This window comes from Patagioenas fasciata, chromosome 3 (assembly GCF_037038585.1).
Source record: "Patagioenas fasciata isolate bPatFas1 chromosome 3, bPatFas1.hap1, whole genome shotgun sequence".
NCBI classification, from domain to species: domain Eukaryota; kingdom Metazoa; phylum Chordata; class Aves; order Columbiformes; family Columbidae; genus Patagioenas; species Patagioenas fasciata.
This window is the reverse complement of record NC_092522.1, coordinates 122,393,783-122,411,033: the sequence shown is the minus strand read 5'-3', so window position 1 is coordinate 122,411,033 and position 17,251 is coordinate 122,393,783. Positions and strand designations below refer to the sequence as shown.

The 17,251-nt window shown below is 45.7% G+C and overlaps 1 protein-coding gene across 1 annotated transcript in view; it reads left to right on the top strand.

The window, feature by feature from the left end:
- MTMR9 (myotubularin related protein 9) overlaps nucleotides 1–13,498 on the top strand; it is a 30,764-nt gene extending 17,266 nt beyond the window's left edge. The window contains exons 6-10 of the mRNA XM_065834908.2: nucleotides 2,223–2,384; nucleotides 4,759–4,900; nucleotides 5,464–5,684; nucleotides 8,724–8,875; nucleotides 9,609–13,498. Coding sequence (XP_065690980.2) covers nucleotides 2,223–2,384; nucleotides 4,759–4,900; nucleotides 5,464–5,684; nucleotides 8,724–8,875; nucleotides 9,609–9,751 — 820 coding nt within the window. The 3' untranslated portion in view covers nucleotides 9,752–13,498. The remainder of the gene's footprint in view (nucleotides 1–2,222; nucleotides 2,385–4,758; nucleotides 4,901–5,463; nucleotides 5,685–8,723; nucleotides 8,876–9,608) is intronic.
- The last annotated feature ends 3,753 nt before the right edge of the window (nucleotides 13,499–17,251 follow it).

Here is a 17,251-nt window from a genome sequence, read left to right as displayed (position 1 = left end):
TAAGAAATGGCCGTGTATCGTGGTTCCTATCAACAGGGTCACATTCCTATTTAGCAAAACAAGGTTATGTGGATGATAAAGGGATTTTGTTCCTTGCCCTGAACAACCTGCTGCAGGTTTCAGGCATTGGGCAAATTTCCTTGTGCCAGCTCTCTTTCTGACCATCTACATCTGTGCTCCAGCCTTCCTGTCTTCCCCTTTTGCAGTGGTGCACAGGAATGAGCAGGTCCTTTGCCAGAAAACTTCTGCGGGTGATGATTTGTTCTGTAGCAGTCACACTCCTATTATCAACTGCTTTTCAAGGTGCAAGGTCCTGTACATGGGTCAGGGCAATCCCTGGTATCAGTACAGGCTGGGGATGGAGGGATGGAGAGCAGCCCCCAGGAGAAGGACTTGGGGTGCTGGGGGGTGAAAGATTGAGCATGAGCCGGCAATGTGCGCTTGCAGCCCAGAGGCCAATTGTATCTTGGGCTGCATCACAAGGAGCGTGAGCAGCAGGTGGAGGTTGGTGATTCTGCCCCTCTGCCCCGTTCTGGTGAGACCCCCCTGCAGTGCTGGTCCAGCTCTGGGTCCTCAGCACAGGACACACATGGAGCTGCTGGAGAGGGGCCAGAGGAGCCCCAGAAATGACCCGAGGCTGGAACAGCTCTGCTGGGAGGACAGGCTGAGAGAGTTGGGGTGTTCAGCCTGGAGAAGAGAAGCTCCGGGGAGACCTTAGTGCAGCCTTTCTGCAACTAAAAGGGCCGATAAGTAAGATGGAGATAGACTTTTCAGCAGGGCCAGTTGTGATATGACAAGGGGTGATGGTTTTAAACTAAAGGAGGGAGATTCAGGCCAGACATGAGGAAGAAATTGTCTGTGCTGAGGGTGGTGAGAGCCTGTCCCAGGTTGGGCAGAGAGGTGGTGGATGAACCATCCCTGGAGACATCCCAGGCCAGGCTGGACGGGGCTCTGAGCAACCTGAGCTGGTGAAGATGTCCCTGCTCATGGCAGGGATTAAACTAGGTGAGCTTTTGAAGGTCCCTTCCCATCCAAACTATTCTGATTCTCAGGACATCTAATATTGTTTGGTCATTTGGAGACAAGTTTTTAAAGCTAAACAGACTTGTAGTCTGACCTTGTTCAGCTGCTTTTAACCCTTAGTTTTGGGGAATCCTTCTACACAGGCATACAGTAACATTACTGAAGCTGTTGGAAAGTAATTACTCCCCGGATCACTGTAGGCCAACTCTTGAGGAGCTAATATAGGGAATTTCTTGGCTGTTTCTTTGAAGTATTTGGTTTTCCTTCTAAAAATTTTATGTGGACTTGTGTTTGTTGATCATTTTACAGATGGACATAAGCATCATATAGGGAGGAATAAATAAACCACAATTTATGAAGACTAAATATCTCATGCTATCATGATTTGGCTTTCTCAGCTGTTTTGAGGTCTAGTCCGCTAGCTGCATTCTCCATTAGACCAGAACACACGCTGGAATCGGCGTTAAGTGGCGTTTGATCCATCCGTAGTTTGGTGCCCCTGGAAGACGTAGCGTGAATCCACACCAGAGAAGTATCTGGTTTTATCGGCTGCGTGCTAAATACCAGCTTTCCAGGGCTTGAGGGCATATTGCAACAACTGCAGAAGTGATACAAAATGTGTTCTCTCCCCCATCTTTTATTTAAGAAATTAGCTAAATTAATCTTAAGGTGGTTCTATGTCAAGAAGTTGAGTCTAATTTAAAATTTTCTGGGGTTGTGGCCTAGTGGCAGGTGACTTTTAGGTTATTGTTGCGGCTCTACAGGTTAAAAATCTCCAAAATTATCTGGTGTAGCTTCACTGACACTTGGTAATGTCCAGGTTGTCACCACACTTACACTTGGTAAAGAGAGTGAGATCACTGAAAACGCGTTTTACATGGAAAGCGCGAGATGTGGCCGAATGCACACAGAGGTCCGGTGCGATGGGGAAAAGGCCGTACTGTTGTAATGCTTGATGGAGCAATTTGTGTTGGAAGACAAGAGGCTATTTACGTCCAAAGAGCATTTTTCTGCTGGCAGTTGCCCAGGGCTTGGCATTACCCGTAGAAGCATGAGGAGACATGACTTCTATAGGGTCGTATTTTAAAATAACAGCATATAAATCATAGCGATTTATTCTGTTATCACTGTATTTCTATAGACACATTGTCCTGGTTGTTAGTGCTTATGTTTTCCATAACGTTTTCCTTTTCCCAAAGGTTTAATATTCTGCAGGAAAGCCTCATCAAGCTGGTGGAAGCTTGTAATGACCAATCGCACAATATGGACCGCTGGCTCAGCAAACTGGAGGCTTCCAACTGGTTGACTCATGTCAAGGAGATCCTGACTACGGCTTGTCTGGTTGCTCAGTGTATCGATAGGTAAATATCTTTTCAGAAAGCCTTGAGTTTCTCATCTGCTGATTACAGATTGTTAGTTAAATACCTTTATTTCCGCTTTATTAATAATTGACCACTGTGAACTGGCTTGTACTCATGCAAGATGCTGTTTCATCATGGTTAAGGAATCATACTTGCATTTTTAGTAGTACAAGCATGAGAGAGGAAAACTTGACTAAGAATAGGTATTAGATTATTTAGTTCAGGTATATCCCGATGTCTGATGCAATCAATCTAATTTAGTTAGTTTTACTGAAGGTTTAGCTTAGAATTTGCCCATCTTAAATGCTGTTTGGTGGCCTAGTGAAGTGACAACACAGAGGTTTTTCTTTTAATAAAGTCTTTGTTTTAGTTGAAAGTTTCCAATACCTCACCTTGCTTTTCAAGATTAAAACAATGGCATTTCCTTGTTTTCCCCAGGAATTAGTCCAGTGTTTTTTCATCTTGAAATTTGTATTGCCATAGCCCTATCTAAGCAATCCTGTTCTTCCCTTATGTCAGGTTAATTGAGGCCACAAGCACTTATTTCTTAAATAAATACTGCTGACTTGGTTAACTTACCATCAGACCTCAGGCTGCAGAGCAAATGCTGACACTGCCAGGTGCCAGGCTTTGTAAGACCAGACACAGGGCTTTAAATGTGAGTTCTTTGTGGTTCTGAGAGGGGAAAACCCTTCTCAACACTCAGGGAAAACTTAACTTTAGTAGGTTGAAATGCAGTCTCATTGGTAAAACAGCATTATTGAATTAAAACATGAACTGCTGCGCTTTTTAAAAGCACTGACGGTGCGTGTTTAGTTATTGACTCGTGCCAGAGAATGATTGCTCTTGATCAATAGTTTTATCTGTAAATCTTCCCTGCATGCGTGCAATGAGAAAGATCGGTGATGAAACCCTTCTGGCTCGCTGGGATAGTGGACAATTTCATCATTTTTAATGTCAGCTTTGCTTTTTTTCTGTTTACCCGGAGCTGTGTTGGACCAGCTCAGCATTGGAGATCATCGCTGAGCTGATGATGATGGTTCAGTTGTATTTGCCACGAGGATGCCCTGGACAGGTCTTGCAGCACCTTTAAAGTCTAGGGACAGAAATATAAAAGGTGAAAGTAGCATTATTCTGATGTGCCCTGCTTTGGGAAGAGCATAGGCTTGCACTTAGCCATTGCAATTTTGCCTGGCTCTTTATCAGCTGCTGCCTGAGGGAGGAGGAGAGAAATTATCTGAAGATTATCATAGAGGCACCAGGTTTATTTTAGACATTGGTCTATAGACAAAGATGTCGCAATGTTTAAGGTATAGATTTTTACGCTTTTTGCTTCAAAAAGCGAGCCACGTCTGCGGGCTTTCTCTTTTTGTAGGTTGATCTTTTACCCCGCGCTTTGCCGCTCACCTTGGGTCTCTGTGCAGAAACAAACGCAACCTGCAGCTCGTTTTCTCTGTTCTGGGTGTTGGCAGAACTGAGACAGTGGCTCAAGGTTTGGGAAGACTTAGGGGAATTAGTGATTTTTAATACCATCCAGTGTTTCTTTCAGGAGCAGGTGGGTGAGATTCTGATATTGTACCCAAACCCAGCCAAGGATGAAGAAGAGGGGAAAGAATTTGCTGTCCCCTCCGGGGCTTGGGGAGTGACAGCAAAGTGCTAAAACCTTCCTGCCCTAAACTCTCAGAGCTCCCTCTGCTCCTCACGTTGTTCTGCTGATTCACTGGTGCTGGCAGGTGAGCGAGGAGCTTTTGTGCTTGGCTCTTTGACAAGTGTCCTTGCTCAGCACACTAACTCTGCTGCATTTCTGGAGGCCAAGCTCTACCTTTTCATTGTTTCTCCTGAACTGGCTTTTTTGCCACTACTTTGCTTACAGTAAACCCTAATTGAGGCCCAAATGCAATTAAGCCCAGGTTTAAGCAAGAATCTCATAGCATTGTTGTGCAGAACATCTAGGGGGATGATACCTCTTCATTGCAATGGTTATGGAAAGATTTCAGAGTATGTAGCAAAATCATAAATGACACCAGCAAATGTTGAGATGCATTTCCATTCTGTAACTCAAAGAGGTATGAATTCAAATTGTTAAGCACTAGAAAAGAGATTTCGCTGTGCATTTTCGGTCAGTGCAGCCAAGTTTCTGGATTTCCAGTCTCCTTAGCAAGAAAATAAGCTCTGTTTAGCATTGGTGAAGGTCCAGGTGGAGAAGGTGATGCGCTTGCATGTGGGGTGGAAGAGAAGAAAGGGTCAGCACAACGGTCAGGGTGGTGACACTGCTATCCATGAGATGCATTGGCATCCATTGGGATGCGTAAGTCTTCGGGATGTGCTCTGCTCATTCACACTGTTACTCCTTTCCGCTGTTTTTCTCTCGCAGGGAAGGTACCTCAGTGTTAGTGCATGGGACTGAAGGAACCGATTCGACACTCCAGGTGACTTCTCTGGCACAGATTATTTTGGACCCAGGGTGCAGGACCATACGTGGCTTTGAATCTCTTGTTGCGAGGGAGTGGCTGCAGGTAAGAAATGCCTTAGGACAAAAGGGCAATTTATTCCAGTGACAGTTTTATTGAGAAATAGCCTGAGAGGCAGCAGACAGGTTGGGTCTTGTTGCAACCCTGCTTAATATGAATGGCCTTTGTCCTAAGAGCAACATTGTTCCTGAGTCATTGTTCCTCTGGCACTTTCACAGTAGTTCTTTGTTTTTGGGGAAGTGCCTGTTATATGTGCTCAGGGTAAACATCTCTTTAGAGAACACTGTTCAGACTAAACCACAAAAACATAGTTCTGCTTGTAGTATTCTTACAGCTGATATCCTCAACCTGGTCATTCACTGCACCTACACCAGTCTGTTCTTGGTAAAATTGTCTGATTAAATACAGTGCAATTTATGTTTATAAAAGGTAGCAAAGTTGGTCACGGTTGCTAGCAATTTGTCACTGGATGCTTGATGAACTTACAGTTGTAGAAAAGAGTGGTCACAGCGTAGTTGCATGGACACAACTAGCTCTGAAGTCTTTGCCACATGAACTCCCACCCCATTACTTTGTGTGTGATGCTTTATCTTATTTCTTCCATATAGGCTGGTCACCCTTTCCAGCAGCGCTGTGCCCAGTCAGCCTATTCGAATAGCAAGCAGAAATGGGAGGCCCCCGTGTTTCTCCTCTTTTTGGACTGTGTGTGGCAAATCCTTCGGCAGTTCCCTTGCTCTTTTGAATTCAACGAGCAGTTCCTCATCATGCTCTTCGAACACGCTTACGCTTCACAGTTTGGGACTTTCCTGGGAAACAACGAAAGTGAAAGGTTGGTGAGGATGTTTTCATTGAACCCTTTAAATATTGGGCTGTATCTGACCAAAAATCAAAAGTCTCTTGGTCTGAAAAAGGGTGAAGGTGCTTGCGTGGTCCTCTTGTCACAGGTGAGCGTCTCATTCACATAGTCTGCAGCATCTCAGGGAACTTGACCCTCTTAAAAGTGGGACATTGTGACGAAAGAAATCTGTGGCATGGTTAGAGAATTGAATTAGTTTTCTCCAAGACTTAGACCGTCTTTTCATTGAAAAATCTCCACCCATCACCAGTTTATATAGTCCCTGACACAGAAAATCTTTGCATAAAACAATAAACAGCTAGAGTTTAACAATGATGTGAATTGTAGCTGTGGGAAGCCAACTTGTCCACACAGGCCTGGAGAAGGTCAAGACAATCAAAGGCCAAACTGGAAAGTCTGGTTCTTTCCTTAGCTGCCACAAAACCACGAGTTCTGTAGGCTGGTGGTCCCAGCACCCCCAGGAAAGGAAGGTGCTGTTTTTTATCCAGTAACTGCTGAAAGTTGGAAACATGGAAGAGTTTCTTTCAGGAGGATCTGCTTCACCTTGGCAAAAGCTTTGGTTGTTTGGGTACAAGCATTGCAATTAGGTTTTGAGGTCCTTTTGGCCATGCAGTAGCACAACTTCAACAGAAGGATGAAGAATCCCTTCAGCCATAACCTGTGACTTGGAGAAATGTGAATTGGCTGAGGTGGTGAGTGAATGCTGCGAGCACTCGGATGTTTGCGCAGCTTTGAAAGGAAGCAGCCAGGACTGTGTTTTGCTGGAGTTTGCCTCGTCAGGTAGTGATAGACCTGTGCTGAGCTTCCTTACAAGCTCGTGGTGGCATTTAAGTTTAGTAGTTGATCTGCTCAAGTACCTTCTGATTCCCAGCCTGGGCTGGGTGCTGTGCTGTCCCGGTGGCGCAGCTCTAGGCATGCCCTGAGTGGGGCTCCTGGGAGTAGCAAACAGGGTGGAGGGCAGGAGCTTCCCACAGCTGCCACGGAGGACTGGATTCCTGTTTTCATCTTGCCAGTTCTGTTCTCAGGACTCCTGACTCCAGTAAAATCATGTATGATGGTCTCTTGCTTAACTGGAGAGCACTGAATAACTAGAAGGGAAAACCAGAGCTGATATTACAGATAAGGAAGACAATTTAAAGCTTCCTATAAACCTCCCTGCTCTTAAAGTCATTTTTGCATAGAAGAGACTCGTCTGTCTTCTGCAGGGCTGCTGAACTGGTCATCTGCAAAACCAAATTAAACTTGAAACCAATAAGATGAAATTTGAAAGGGTATTGAATGCTACATGTAATAACCTGCCTGTCACATGTGCATATGTCAGCCTGTGAGCACATAAAGTGTTTGGAATCTGATGTTAAGCTTGTGCTGCCTGAAGTATTCACAGGGATGGTGAATCTCCTGCCTGGGTGGCAGTTGAATTTGCTGGTGCAAGCAGAATGAGATTTGCCAGAATCTGAGGAATTGAGACCCCTGTGTGACTCCTGGAGGTGGGTTTGACCCCTGAAAGCAGCAGAGCTTTCTCTCTAGATGTGAAGAAGGAATTTTTGACGCTGAAGGTGGTGAGAGCCTGGCCCAGGTTGGGCAGGGAGGTGGTGGATGAACCATCCGTGGAGACATCCCAGGCCAGGCTGGACGGGGCTCTGAGCAACCTGAGCTGGTGAAGATGTCCCTGCTCATGGCAGGGGTGGCACGGGATGAGCTTTGGAGGTCCCTTCCAACCCAAACCGTTCTGTGGTTCTGTGTGCTCAGATGCTTCCTGCCACCAAGGGGACATAATCAGACGTGTCCATTGCACTCCAGGGATAACTCTGCTTTAATGTACTCTGAGAATAGCAATACGATCCTGGCTTGGTGCAGAGCTGCCACACCTCCCAGCTGTATCGTAACACAGGAACTCAATCCCTTTCAAAACCTGTCAGTTGAACCATTTTGGGGAGGTGGCCGTTTATTAATCTAGACAGAAGGCAGCTTCCACCCAGCTTACAAGTGTTATTACCCCATCTTTTCTTTGACACTAATTATAATTGGCCAGGTTGAGTAAATTGCTTGAGGTTTACACCCTGTGTGATGTTGGTGAAAGGTACTGAAGAGATCAGCCTGAATTGTCTGGATTAGTAACAGATGGGAAAAAGAGACCTGGCCAGGCTGGAGGGCTGGTCAGAGAACCTGATGAAGTTCATCAAGGGCAAGTGCAGGGTCCTGCAGCTGGGGAGGAACAACCCCAGGCACCAGCACAGGTTGGGGTTGAGCTGCTGGAAAGCAGCTCTGCAGAGAAGGACCTGGGAGTTCTGGGGGACAACAGGGTGACCATGAGCCACCAATGTGCCCTGTGGCCAAGAGGCCAATGGGACCTGGGGTGCATGAGGAAGAGTGTGAGCAGCAGGTGGAGGGAGGTTGTTCCTCCCCCTCTGCTCTCCCCTGGGGAGGCCCCATCTGCAGTTGTGTGTCCAGTTCTGGGCTCCACAGTTGAAGAAGGACAAGGAATTACTGGACAGAGTCCAGTGGAGGGACACAAAGATGCTGAGGGGTCTGGAGCATCTTTGTGATGAGGAGACTGAGAGAACTGGGGCTGTTGACCTGGAGAAGAGAAGCTGAGAGGGATGTGATCAATGGGACCAGTATCTCAGGGTGGGTGTCAGAGGATGGACCAGACTCTGTTCAGTGGTGCCCAACGCCAGGGTGAGGGGCAGCGGGCACAGACTGAAACCCAGGAGGCTCCATGTGAACATGAGCAGAAACTTCTTTGCTGGGAGGTGCCAGAGCCTGGCCCAGGCTGCCCAGAGCGGGTGTGGAGTCTCCTTCTCTGAGACATTCAAACCCGCCTGGACCCACCTGTGTGATCTGCTCTGTGACCCTGTGTGAGCAGCTGGGTCGGACTGGATGATCTCCAGAGGTCCCTTCAACCCAACCAGCCTGGGATTCTGTGAAAGCTTGTGGCATTCTAGTTTGTGGAGTTCTAACAATATGAGTCTCTTAAAAAGTGAAAGCTGACTTGTTTCTGTGCTTCGTTAGGTCTAAACTGAAGCTGCCGCAGAAGACAATGTCCCTGTGGTCCTGGGTGAACAGGCCTGAGGAGCTGAACAAATTCCTGAATCCTCTTTTTGAGGCCAACAGCCTTGTCATCTGGCCCTCTGTTGCCCCACAGAGCCTGCTGCTCTGGGAAGGTAAACCAGGCTTCTTCTCTTACAGATAATATATATTTTGTGGCTGCTTGTAAAACTTTGGAAGAGTTCAGTCGTGTTGTCTCTGCTCTGTGCTTAGTCTGACTCAGCTGATGGTGATCTCACTCTCTTTGAAATCTGGTCCAAAGTATATTCGGTGTGTACCATCCTCAGAAGCATAACGCTTTCTCCTTTTAAAGTTTGGCAACACAGTGCTTGTTGCCAGGGAGCATTCCTAGTACCGTTTAACCTCTTAGCGCAGTATTTTTGCAGTGATCTAACCTAATCTATAGATGTTGGGCAGGCCTCAAGCTTTTGTTCTCTATCATAGAATCACAGAATAGTTTGGATCAACCAAGACTTCCCTTTCTCCATTACTGACCAGCTGGCTGGGATAATCTGTGTGCAGTAGGTTCCCTGCTGCAGAAACTTTCTCCATCCCATATACACAGAGGAGTTAATGACAAAGCAAGCAGGGTGGATACTGGATATGGTCTGACCAGTGTACGAGGGGAAAAAGGAATGAAGACCCCTAATTTTTTCTTTATTAACAGTGTTTAGTAGAGTGGTGAACTTAGAGAGAAGGGTCAGTATTTCTAAATGTTATTTAGGGGGGAGGGTAAGGGAAAAAAGGCTTAAACTGGATGCATGTTACTTGAGAGCTGATGGAATAGGAGTGAGGTTTCGTCCTTGTAACCAGAGACCCGTCTGACTTGTGCTGTCTCTGGGCTTTCAGGTGTCTTTCTTCGGTGGAACAGATCTTCCAAGCACCTAGATGAAGCCCAGGAAGAAATGACCAGAATTATGAACAACAACAAGGAGCTTCAGGCAAGGGTGAATGCATTGAGGAGGCAGCTGGCAGAGATGGAGACAAATTAATAGGGTGAAGAACCCGTGAGCTGGCAGGGCTGTGCCTCAGGTCTTTCCTTTCCAATCCCCTTTGCGTTAAAGACTAAACATGGAAAGTGCATGATTTGCAGAGCCCTCTGGGTACAGTTGACCCTCTCACTGCTGAAACCGTCACACTATGGTACCTCTCTGCTTTTTGGGAGGGATTTTGGTTTTGTTTACAGAAGACACACACAACTGGGCATAGCGTCCTCTCTTGGCAGCTTTTCTGTTTCGGAATTGTGTGCAGTATCAGCAGAAGCTGGAACTCTTACCTCCACCCAACTGCATGGACGACCAGGACGGACCAAGGGAACAGGATGTTTCACGTTTATTTTGGACTTTTTCTGGTTTTGTTGAACTTTCTAAACACTTGGCAAGATAAAAATATGGAGTTCTGTACAGATAGGGAAAGGCATTTTGTCTGAAAGCACCTTTTCTCTCCAAGAGTAAGTAAGGCAGCTTAATTTCCTGGGAAAACTAGAAAAAGGGAAAACCTAACTACAGGTTCTGCCAGGCTGTGTGATACTTTCAGTATCCTTCACATCCAACGCTTGTCTTCTTGTGTGTTAAGCATTGGCTTGGGAGCAGTAAGTTGAAAGCAAACCAGAGCAAGATATTTCAGTGCAATACAGAACCGTAGTAGGGATTCTGCTGCTAATGTTGAAGCCATGACCTTCAGGTGGAATTGTCCCTCATGGGTAAATATCTCCTAAGGAATAACAAGCGTTTTATTCCACCTGTAGATAAAAATAAAAGGTTATTAGTTGGTGGAGGTGTTCACTTGCAAAACAGCAGCTCAGCACTGTCCTTTTAACTCGAGTCGAGTGGCCCTCTTGGAACTTTGTGCTGCACTGGCTGGTTTTGTACATTGGAACAGGTTCGCAGCATTGCTGGGGTGCAAGAGCAGCGCTCGACCTGCAGCTCAACAAAAGCCTTCTGTTCCACCTGGTGTGCTTTGTCCTCTTGTGCTCTTACCATACATTTTGTGAAACAGCAAGAGCAGAAGTTGGAATTTTGTGTGATCTTACCATATCAAGTAGCTGCTGCAGATTAAGAGGCCGTCACACTACAAAGATGTTAATAGTTTAGATCATTTGTAGCTGCTAAAACTGCTTAAAGACTTTAGGGATAAGCTTTTTTCCCCCAAGTATTTTGTAGCTGATCCTTTGTGTTTCTATGATTGCAAATTGCTTTTATTAAATAAGAGTTTTCTCTAGAGACTTTTTTTTTCCCCTCCTTTAAAAAGACATAAGAGCGGGTCTGAAATATTAACTCACCTGGGCATTTGTTCAGCTTGGTTCCTTTTGTAGCTGTACACGACTGAGAAGACTTGAATTAACAGCGCACGTGGCTGGGAATTATCTTAAAAGACATTTGCTGTTTGCCTGTTTTCTGCTGGAATGGATGGAGCTGCGTTAGGTCAGGGTTGGTCTCTGGAAACTGCTGAGTTTCCGTGTGATTTATGCTGTTTTGGAATGAAGCCGCCTTTATTTAGAAGCCACTTCACATAAAGATAAATCTAGGTGAAAATGCAGGATCTTTAGTTGCCATAGAAGTAAATGGAGAGAAATCTTCTACAAAAATAATGTGACCACTAAATATATTGTAAGAAAAGTTCTGTAACCAAGGAAGCCATGTATAATTATGTGATAGCAATCAAGTGCTACTTTCATGCCTTTTGCTTCAGTCCTTATTTCCTTAGTTATTTTCTCCTTGACTAACTTAAACTTAGTCCTAAAGTCAGCTGGCTTAAAAAATAAAAAGATCTCTTTTAAAATATTGTTCCCTTAAGGCAGAATAGTAATTCCCTGTATTTTTTAGGTTTGAAGAGCAACAATCTTGGTGACTAAATCAAGTCTGACATAGGGAAGGTTTCTTGTGGTGGCTGGTGATCTGTACAGTATGGCAGGGAGGCACAAATTGCCCATTGCCTTCCTCCCATCTCCAAACTTGAGCTTCTGGAGTTACGTTCTGCATATACGGCAAATATGTAAGCCCTTAAAATCATTTCTCGGCCTTTAAAATTACATCTATGGGTTCTGCACCTGCTTGGGTGTTGTATCCATGTCCAAGTCAGGATTTCTGCTGTTCCTGTACATCTGAAATACATCATCAGTAACCAGATGGGAAGGATTCAAAAGGCATTATTTTACCTGTAATAGACTATACATAAAACATGCTTAAAGATTATGCGATTTCCTAACGTAGTAATTATATATTGAGCTAAATAATAGAGAAGCAAAGAGGGTTTGTGTTTTTTTTCTTTGATTTAATTGCCTGGCTGCTCGAGTCTCTCATGCAAACTGCAGGCGTCTGAGGAAATTGGGTAACCAGCTGTGACAGCCAACAAAAGGCACAAAATTCTCTCCGAGCTGGCGTTTCATCCTTTGCTTATGTTTGGGGACCGAACCCGCTCCCAAGTGCTGCGTTCTTGCCTTGGTTTGGTGGTGGTGGATCAGAACCTTCATCTCACCATACTCGCGTCCTTCTGAGCAACCACAGCGGCTTCTTCCCTGATTCCTCCACCCTGCATCACCTTGTGCTCACAGCAGCAGCTCCAGCCTTGGCTTAACCTGCAAATAATCACTTTTGGGAGACGTTACCTGCGAGGTACTGCACGTGGTAGAGTTAAGACAAGATGTGTAGACCCTTCCAAGAGGTCTTCTCCTGGGAGGACCTGCCTCAGACTTGCACATTCTCTCTTAACCTTTTCATTCCCACTGCTTCCCAAGCTCCAGTCTGGCGGCTACTGGTAATACAAACTGCACCCCAGTTCTTTGCTTACCTGCATGTTCACTGTATTTATTCACATATTTAATGCTGATGATGGGTTTGCTTCCTCTGAGAGGTGAGATACCTGCTGGGCTTTGCTCTGTGAAGCCACCACCACCCCGTTTGCAGGTCACCTGCGTCTTCTCAAGCTCTGAGCACCTGGCTCTGGCTCTTCAGTCTGTTACTGCCCTCAAATTGCTGACACCTCCGCTTCTGCTCTTCTGCTATTTGTGTGAAATAAGCTGGACACTGAGGAACCCCTTCCCCAAACTCTTGAGGTCAATCAATGCGAACATTCTGCCATTTACCAAAATAAAAGGAGCTAACTTGCACAGTTTTCATAAGGGAAGTATGTACCTTCAATATTTTGATTGTACTGAGCTAACTCTTGAATGTGGCGACCAGTTCAAGTGCACTGTTGTCCACGTTGCATATGATATAACTTAAATTGCACTGTACAGCATATTGGCGTTTAATGTACGCTTTGCTAAAGCCTTGGGAAGTGCTGTCGTGTACAGGTTCCTGTATGAGGGGAAAATGTCTCTACTAGCGCTCCTTTTTTTGTAACTGTGACATTGAACAGCACTGTGTGATGTGTGCTATGTATCTGTTAACTCGTACTAATTAGTGATGGGTGCACTTCTGTCCGAACATCTGGAATTGCTAATTGGACTCGGCTGCTGCATCAATCTTCTCTTTCTCTTCTAATTGAATAAGTCACAGGGCTGGGAGTTATGTGCTGTTGTTAGAGTGTACTGTACGTGTACAGAATCCCAGCTGCTGTGATGTTGAATATACTGCAAAAAAATGTATCAAATTTAAGGAAAAATGACTCAAATTGCTCAGCCGTGTCGGGGGAGAAAAACAGATACACAGCGGCTGTAAACTTTGCTGTAGATACGTTGAGAATGTAGTAGAAATGTCTGTTCAAATTAAAACCTTGAAGACTAAAAAGTCCTTTAATTACTGTGCTGGATATTCTCTGTTAGTCCTGCCTTCACTTTCCATGGGAGGGATGTGTGCGTGTGATTTGGATGTAACCTGCAACTTTGGTTGATTTTGGCGTGTGTGTGTTTTTTACAGCTGAACACAGGGCTGTGATGGTAGAAAAGGAGTTTGTGCTGCATGGAAGGAGAAGGATAGAAGGATGAGACCCTGCGTGTGGTTCGCAGGACTCCGCACGTGGTATTTGACACCAGCTCTGCACTAAGATTTAATCCTTGTGTTGAACTCTAAAGGTAGGAAGACAGGTATCTTCAAACAGTGGAGCAAAACTTTGCAAGAAAGTCCATCAGTAGAGCTGCAGTGATGGTTACCTGTTGTTTTTTAAGGGTGGTGGGGTATTTTCATGTACTTTCTGGGAGAAAATGAGCAATAAAAGGACAAGCAGCTCTTGGAAACAGAGGCTGAGAACTAGGGAAACTCTGGATCTCTTTGGGCTGGTGGGTCTGTAGGTTGTGAACTGCTGGGCGGTTTCCCTACGGCATCATTTTCAGTCTCTGCCATTTCTCTGGAAGGTCAAGAATTTTTGTGATTTTTGGTATTTCAGCAGAATCCCAGAATGTCAGGGGTTGGAAGGGACCTGGAAAGCTCATCCAGTGCAATCCCCCCATGGAGCAGGAACACCCAGCTGAGGTTCCACAGGAAGGTGTCCAGGCGGGTTTGAATGTCTGCAGAGAAGGAGACTCCACAACCTCCCTGGGCAGCCGGGGCCAGGCTCTGTCACCCTCACTGGGAACAAGTTTCTTCTCAAATTTAAGTGGAACCTCCTGTGTTCCAGTTTGAGCCCATTACCCCTTGTCCTGTCACTGGTTGTCACCAAGAAGAGCCTGGCTCCGTCCTCCTGACACCCACCCTTTATATATTTGCAAACATTACTGAGGTCACCCCTCAGTTTCCTCTTGGAGACTTGGGTATGTGTCCTGCTCTGCAGTTTGTGCAGTCCCATGTGGTAACACAGTGCAGGGTGCCAAGGGTTTTGATATGAGAAGACAGATATTCAGGCCCTATTTGTGCAAATGTTTGCAAAAGTCCCAGCTTTTGAATCAGAGTGGATCTATTAAAATATTTTTTGCTATAATCAGGCAGCTCTATTTGGTTTAAGCTTGAATTTTGGAACAGGAAAAGTAACAATCTGATCAAGCGTTGAATTTCTTTTTATTTAACTTTCCTTCTGTTCTTATTTGAGCATGGGTATGAGAGCATCAGTAGTCCAACAGTTTAAAACCAAATAAGTGCTCTGAAATATTTAAAAACAATATGAAGCCATGTGTTGGACTCAAACTACAATTGAGATGCCAATCATGAAAACACACAAGGCCTTAAAAGAGCTCTGCTGTACAAACAGGCTGCTCAGGGCAGCTGGGATGGGTTTCTTTAGCCCCTATTGTTTGTGTGTAAAACACAATGTTTTGATTCAATGTGTAGAAACACCTGATGGGAGGGAGTGGAGGCAGAGATGAACTCTGCTTGATGCCTGCTCTGTGACTCACCTGAGCTCCAGCCTGGCTTTCCAAACCCCCTTAAGTCCTCTGGCATCAGACCTGCCATCTTACAGAATCATAGAATAGTTTGGGTGGGAATGGACCTTCCAAGCTCATCCAGTGCCACCCCTGCCATGAGCAGGGACATCTTCACCAGCTCAGGTTGCTCAGAGCCCTGTCCAGCCTGGCCTGGGGTGTCTCCAGGGATGGTTCATCCACCACCTCTCTGCCCAACCTGGGTCAGGCTCTCACCACCCTCCTTGTAAACAATTTCTTCCTCATGTCTGACCTGAATCTCCCTCCTTTAGCTTAAAACCATCACCCTTTGTCCTATCACAACAGGCCCTGCTCAAAAGTCTTTCCCCTCTTTCTTATTGGCCCCTTTTATGTACAGAAAGGCTGCACTAAAGTCTCCCTGGAGCTTCTCTTCTCCAGCTGAACACCCCAACTGTCTCAGCCTGTCCTCCCAGCAGAGCTGTTCCAGCCTCGCATCATTTCTGGGGCTCCTCTGGCCCCTCTCCAGCAGCTCCATGTGTGTCCTGTGCTGAGGACCCAGAGCTGGACCAGCACTGCAGGGGGGTCTCACCAGAGCGGAGCAGAGGGGCAGAATCACCAACCTCCACCTGCTGCCCACGCTCCTTGTGATGCAGCCCAAGATACAATTGGCCTCTGGGCTGCAAGCGCACATTGCCGGCTCATGTCCAGTCTTTCATCACCCAGCACCCCAAGTCCTTCTCTGCAGGGCTTCTCTCCATCCCTTCATCCCCAGCCTGGATTGATACCAGGGATTGTCCTGGTAAGAGGTTTAGATTGGATCTTGGGAACAATTTCTTCCCCAAAGGGCTGTGGGGCATTGGAACAGGCTGCCCAGGGCAGTGCTGGAGTCACCATCCCTGGAGGGGTTTAAAAGACACGTAGATGAGGTTCTCAGGGACATAGTTTAGTGTCAGTTTTAGGTTGATGGCTGGACTCAACGATCTTGAGGGTCTATTCCAACTAAAATGATTCTATGGTTCTATGATTCTAAGTCATGGAAGCGCTTGTGACTGGAGTCTGGGAAATGTCCTGTTCTCTGTGTTCTCTCCTTTAACATCCACTGTTGATGGAGACCCAGCATGGAGATGCTTGTACCTTCTCTCTGACCAGCATGGTCATTCTAACACGCTTGCACTAAGCCAGCTCAGCTCTTTTTCTCACGGCAGTGTCCTGTTCTGGGTAAACATTTTCTGGGCAGGAGTCCAGAGCATGAAAATCAGACATTTAAAGTATCCCAGGTCCCTATAAGCATCCAGCTCACTGAGCTGGAACCTTTAGCTCAGCAACCCAAAAAGGAATCCTGTAATATTCAAACACTGTTGTTAAAGGTACCTAAATGAAATAATCTGGCAAGCTTAACTAAATCAAGAAAAAGATGTCATACAAAATATTAATATATACTCTTTTTTTTTTGAGGTCTTAATTTCAGTTAGCACAAAGACCAACATTAAATTGTCAGAAACAACAGGGTCAACCACATGTGACAGCTGGTAGTCATATCGCTTAATGCCTGGCTGGGCACAGCTACAGGACATCAGCAGAAGACCCTGCACAAAGCGCCGAGCACTTAGACCAGAAGGAAAAAGCACTGCAGTTTCTTAAAAGTGAAGTGATGAATGAAATTGGTTTCAAAACATTTCAAAAGTTGGGAGAGCGAACCAAGCGGGACTGGCCACTCTTTCCAAAGCTTTCAGACACTAACAAATGGACACTTCTTCAAGTCTCAGCTCACCAAGTGGGGACATCTTGGCTGTAACAGAAGCTGCAGAGGAGAAAGTGCTTTGCTGGCTATAGAAGCTGAGTGCTCACAACTCCTGGCTCCCAAGTGACTAATTGAGTTTGAAAGAACTGTTAAGGACCATTCACAAAACCAGCTGTCTCTCTTTAAAAAGAGGGGAAGCAACAGCAGGAAAATAAACACAAAGAACTCTCTTTTTCACTGCAGAGCCTCAAAAAATGCATTTAAAACCCCTTGGGAAGCCAATCTATGGGAGTATTAGCAATATCACTCCGTCTGCTGTAGGTTGTGCAGTATCTTCAGCAGACTGAGTCAAACTAAAGGGTCATCCAAGCCCTTGTCTCAAAGGCCACCAGGGCACCACACACGGAGGAAAAACTAACAACTGACATCCTGATGCTGTATTGCTCATGGACACCCACTGACAGCTCATGACTTTGTGTTAAATAACCCTTGATG